At 43.0% G+C, this 6,000-nt stretch overlaps 1 protein-coding gene across 1 annotated transcript in view; it reads right to left on the reverse strand.

Moving 5' to 3' along the window:
- Positions 1–3,949, reverse strand: part of LOC119660020 (diacylglycerol kinase eta-like) — a 201,138-nt gene extending 197,189 nt beyond the window's left edge. Inside the window, exon 1 of the mRNA XM_038068399.1 lies at positions 3,560–3,949. Coding sequence (XP_037924327.1) covers positions 3,560–3,697 — 138 coding nt within the window. The 5' untranslated portion in view covers positions 3,698–3,949. The remainder of the gene's footprint in view (positions 1–3,559) is intronic.
- Between the last annotated feature and the right edge of the window lie 2,051 nt (positions 3,950–6,000).

Below are 6,000 nucleotides of genomic sequence, written 5' to 3' on the forward strand. Positions count from 1 at the left end.
TCATCGCAGAGGTGATTCAGTTGGATCTTCTAGCGAATGAGGCAGCTATCGGAGAAGGAAAGCTAATCGGGGCGAAGTGACTGCGTGCTTCCGAAAGGCCACTAGAAAGGAGCTGTACGGGAAATGGCAGCAACCGTGGGATAATTCCGAAAAAGGCCACTGGACCCATACACTGATCCCGTGTGTTGAGAGATAGGTGGAGCGCAAACATGGAAAATTGGATTACCACCAAACACAGTTCCTTACGGGACACGGTGGATAAAGGAAGTACTTGCATCGCTTAGGATTGGATGAGGCTCCAGATTGACCTGAATGCCCTACTACATCCTAGACCCGGAGCATGTTATCTTCCACTGTCCTCAACATAGTTACGGACATCATAATTTTGTGGAGGAGATGCTGAGTTCCGCAGCAAATTGGAGTGCAATAAATGCAACGGTAAATGCGATACAGGAAAAGCTGCAGGAATTGGAAAGATCCCGGAAAGCGTGACGCACGCGCGACTTAGTTGTGCTGGTGTAACTCAGAGCCCCCCTACCCGAGGTACTTCACGGTGGTCCCGCGCGGCTATGGGTGGAGAAGTGGGGGTGGTTTTAGTGGGAGAAAATCCCGCACACTGCTGCAACCTGGGGCAGCAGCGTCCTTTTAAGATTTCCAACTCCACCCATAAAAAAATATATGTATATACATATAGATACATACATATATCTGTCTCGAATAGTTGATATTGGTATATAAATGATTAGAAAACTAAAAAGAAATGTTTCCCTGCGACTCCTCATTCATATGAGCTCACTTTGTTGTGGTATTGACGAATTGATATGTTATGATGACGTCATACATGTTTTAGAATTCATGAAATTCACAGAAAATGCAAAAGTTTCACCTTCTATAACTTTGTTAATATTAGTTGGATTTTCTTCAAACTTCTTAGAGTTATGCCTTATGTTATCCCCTATACCACTCACAAATTTCTAGCATGAACTGAAGAGCGGTTTCCGGCAAAATTTCTAAAATATGCTAATATACTATTAATAATTTTATTTCTGCAGATTTCAAAACGGAATGTATTTTGACGCCTAGATTTCATTTGAATACGTAACTGTGATCTTTTCCAGATTTTTCGGTTAGATAGGTTCTGAGAACGAGACCTGTTACACTTCTTAAAAGTCATATTTTAAGCCCCCTCTATGTTTCACTCGATATTACATATGGGACCAGTTTCGAAAAGTACTAATTGAGCCGTTTCACTTGATACCCCATACGGCCACATTCTGTGAAAAAAAATGTCCACCCTCCTTTCGCATGTAAAATTACATCGAATTTTGAATAAAGGAGGATTCACCTCTTTCAAGGTGGATTAAAACGACAATCTGAAAGAGTAGTTTCATGAGAGGTTCTGTGACAAGGCCAAATGTCAAAAAGCCAGTCGCGTTGTCAGCAAATCCACCGATTTCAGCAAGCATCTCTGGAGGTCCTTCTGGAATTAACCCCTCTCCATCTGCGCATACAAATGCAGGCAAGGAGATTAATATTCAGGATGGCCGGTAGTATGAGTGAGGCGGGGAGCTGCCTAAATCGAAGGAAGATTGATATCCTTTCTAGGCGGTATCCCGAATTACTGATACCGAGGGACAACATGACACTATATAGGTGTTTCACTTCGATAAGAAGTCTGAAACACGTAACAAGGCAACCTAGGAGAGCGTGGCTGCGACATACGGTTTAAACCAGCAACTGATTACTTGGTACACTGACGGATCCCTCACAGCAGAGAGAGCGGGTGCCGGTGTCATTGGTCCAAGGAAAATATACTTTGAGCCAATGGGCAGGTACACTAGCATATTCCAGGCGGAAATATACGCCATAGACAAATGTATCTCCTTTAATCTGCAAAGGAACCACAGGGGGCAGAACATAGCTATTCTCACCGATAGCTAAGCAGTGATCAAGGCACTTAGGTCCAACCAGGTGAACTCTAAACTGGTATGGGAATGCCTTGAGAGACTGAATACACTCGGCTCGTCCAACAAGGTCTGGATACTTTGGGTTCCAGGCCATGATGGGTTGGAAGGCAACGAGGCAGCGGATGAACTAGCCAAGAAGGGAGCAGGGATGCCTTTACACCGGCCAGAACCCTTCTGTGGAATCGGAAACGGTTTCATGGCTATGAATCTAAGAAATGAAGAGAAACGGTTGAGGGAACTATATTGGGCGGGCCTACCAGGGATGGAGCAGTCCAGGGTGCTTATTGGGGGATACGAACCCATGCGTACAAAGGATTGCTTAAACCTCACCAAAAAGAACCTCCGAATCATAGTGGGAATTCTCACTGGTCACTGTCGGCTGAACTATCACCTAGGGAACCTAGGGATATCTACGGACCCTGCCTGCAGGTTTTGTGAGAAGAAGGACGAAACCTCTACACACGTCCTGGGACAGTGTCCAGCACTTGTGCAAAGTAGGTCGAGACATCTGGGAGAACACTTAATACCAGATGCAAAGCTGGAACATCTGGAAGTGGGGAACATACTAAAGTTCCTAACGGTTACAGGCCTGCTTGAGATACTATGATCAATAGGTACACTATAACCAGTAAAAGGGGCACAATAGTTCTTCAAGGACGCGGTCCCTTAACAGAATAATAATAAGCAATTTATACTAAATGTGTCGTGTCACTCTGGAACATAAGACTCCACACTGCAGTAGTTACACACGCAACGGTTGCGGTATTTACCCTATTCTCCTAATTACACTCTATAAGTTACCACCTTTTCAGCCAAAAAAAAACACCCCAGAACTAGAAGTTAAGTTACTGGAAAATCTGTTAGTGAAAGAAACGCAAGCCACCTCATAATGCCTCTAAGCAAATTCGAGCTATCCCAACCGGCAAAATCTTGAGCGCTGCTCCTTCCGACCTTTGGATCATACGAACGGTAATAGTATGGTTGCCAAGGATACTACTAACTTTACGTGAATTACAGCACCAGAAACAACCTCCTTAGCTCACAATCCTGCCACCACGGAGCCATTAGACAGCGTAACAAGAGGCCCATATACTTCCATAACAAACTCATCATCATGAACTCTTGGCATGGTAGTACCTTTTCCGAAGAAAACAACACGTATCACATTCAATCTGTCAAAAAGGACAAAAAGTGTGGTTATGTGTAGGAAGTTCCACAGCCATTACCACCACCACTACCGCGCTAGCCTTATTCTCTCCCATTTCGTTAGGGTTTTATTTCCTCTCTGAGACGCTACAATCTCGCTTATTACATAGGTGTATTGTTCGAAGTGCGTGTTTAGATACTTAAGATTTGCAATTGTTTACATGGCAACAGCCCTGTTGCTAGGCAGCGTGATAAAGGTGTATTTCGGCTATCACGCTCAATTCGCTCTTCCCAGTGTCCTGTCGACAAGATAGAATAAACTTTCGGCCAAGGTACGAGCAAGGGAGCACCGAAATGAAAATGACTAAGAAAAATTAAAAGATAGTTTTGTATACCGAAATTTACACTCGACCCCATGTTCAGGTAATTGAACAAACATTAATTACCGAATTGTTGATATCTCGCTTCGTGGAGAGCCGCCGGTGGAAACTCTTCGCCGGTTCCATCTCATTTTCCGAATCGGATGATTCGTCATCGGCCGCACTGTCTGCGGAACTAGGACACACCTCTGCGTTACTGGTCATTTTTCCTGCGAATATCCAATCTCCTATTCACGGCTCAACTCACACATTATTCACCAAAATTTCGATTGCGAATACACTAATTATCCCTGAAATTTTGCGTGGAATTCCACGAACGTAGCGAATCTACAATGCAGCCATTTATGTGCTTCATTGAACTTTTCTTCACTCGCAGCTCGCTTCACCTTTGGCTGCTGTTCAGATTGATAAATATCACGAAAATTTACTACGGCGAGGACTATCTAATATGAACACTGCGGTAGAGCACATAGTTGGAATCACGATACCACGAGCGACGTCTTTACAACTAAGCGGCCACGGTACTGAGACATTTCAAAAATCCACAAGAATTCCATCCTCATATTGCCTTGCGTGGCTTCTTTCCCTATTCCGACAGAGGGTTATTTCCGTTTGAGGCGGAAGTTGCGGCCCAGAAGACATTTCAATTACTGAAAGGATACCACGTTCAGATAGAGTCCTTCACTAAAAAGATGTCCCCATAAAAGCAGCACACGATACGGAAAAAGGAAGCAGCAGAACATCTGACAACGTACAAGAAAATGGTTAAAACTCTTCCAACCATAAACGTGAAAAGGACGACGGGTAGAGAACAATGCACTAACTGATTCCGAAGTTCATATACATATGGGAGAGGATTCAATCCATACCGAGAAACGACCGCATTAAAACATCACCGTCTTTGCCGTCAAATTTACCCGGCCCACCCTCGTCGAACGACATACATAATAATCCGTTTGTGTCCTTTTTCTTTCGCCGTACTTTAACGTTCTCAGAATAACAAAAGTGAAGCTTTTCTGCTAAGTCCTTTTGTGTATATGTGGAAGAAATGATGGTTATATTTGTGCGAGTTTATGTCGATATTGAGACGTCTGTGGGGCGAAGAAAAATATTGAAATATCCTGAGCTTTTCGGCAGGTTCAAATCCGCGCTTTTGTTTTTCCCCAGAACTTACTAAAAGTCTACATATGAGAAAGTTTGAATGTTGACGAATGCTTAGACAAAAGGACTACAACTTCTCCTGGAAAACAGTCACTACAATCCAAGTAAAGGTAACTTTAAATTAGTTTCTCTGACTAATGGTTTAATATTTTCCTAAAAATTGCTGTGTGTTCATTGGGAATTTATCAAAGGATATTTGCCAAAGGCAAACCTGACCTAAGATGATTAGTTCGATCGAATTTTCCTTAGAACTTCCTTAAAATAATTCCTCACTGTGTTGGGAACATCCATTAATTGACATAGGTAAATCAGATTACTAATACCCTTACAATGGACAAGGAGATCAAAACTGTTTTGCAAGTCCTACTGAGGCACACAGACACAAAAAACCCTCGGCTTTTATTACTGAAACCGCCAGACGCGATTGTTACCAAGAATACCCGTAGCCTTTTCTACTCGCAAATTTCTGTGAAAAATCAGGATAGATCTAACGTCAGACGACCGATTGATAACGCAACAAAAATGAGAAGAACGCACAAAGAAGAACTCCTTCTACAATTCCAGGAGTAGCAGGACGATAAGTAGATTCTTAGAAAAGGAATTTATGGTAAGGCAACTACCCTACAAGGCTACGAAGTATAAATTCGAGACCCGAGGGATCAAGACGAAATAGAATTGGCGCGGCTATTTCCAATTTAAGAACGAACTATCAATGGAAAAATAAACTTGCGAAAATCATATGGCTTTACGCAGACAAGTTGCTAGAAGCTGACACTATTTAGATCGGACCCCTTCTAGGGTTCGAGAGAAAAAACTACTGTTCTCTACTCAATGTGTTGTGTTTCCTTGACCAGATCTCCAACATGCAAATACGAACAATTAAATTAACGCGGTCAGTTTTGCGTAAACTGGTACCCGGGGGAGGATGAGAAAGGCCCTAAATGAAGTTGCAAGCTTTCGTAGCAAAAGCTACGAGATCCCTTCCTAAGAGAGATTCAAAGGCCAGAGCCTTGGGAAGTTTGATGTGGACGTTTAAAATATCAAGGAACCATAAGAATGAAGCTTTGAGCTAGGGTACGGTTTAATAATTATGCGCCTTCTTGGTTAGCTTTATACAATCCATTGAGCGCTCGGGTTCGAACCAACCCCCCCCCCCCCCTCCCCTACACGGACTATTCCATTTCTGGTAACTTCCTCCAGTATAGTTTCTCCAGCCATTCCCCGTCATTCTTTAACCTTATGACCATTGAACTCAATTCCCCATTTCACAAAAGGGTTCTGATCCATACACGCCTCATGGCTACCTAACCTAAAATGGCCTACAACCCAGAGAATCCAGATTATTG

The sequence above is a fragment of the Hermetia illucens genome, chromosome 6 (assembly GCF_905115235.1).
Source record: "Hermetia illucens chromosome 6, iHerIll2.2.curated.20191125, whole genome shotgun sequence".
In the NCBI taxonomy this organism is placed as follows: domain Eukaryota; kingdom Metazoa; phylum Arthropoda; class Insecta; order Diptera; family Stratiomyidae; genus Hermetia; species Hermetia illucens.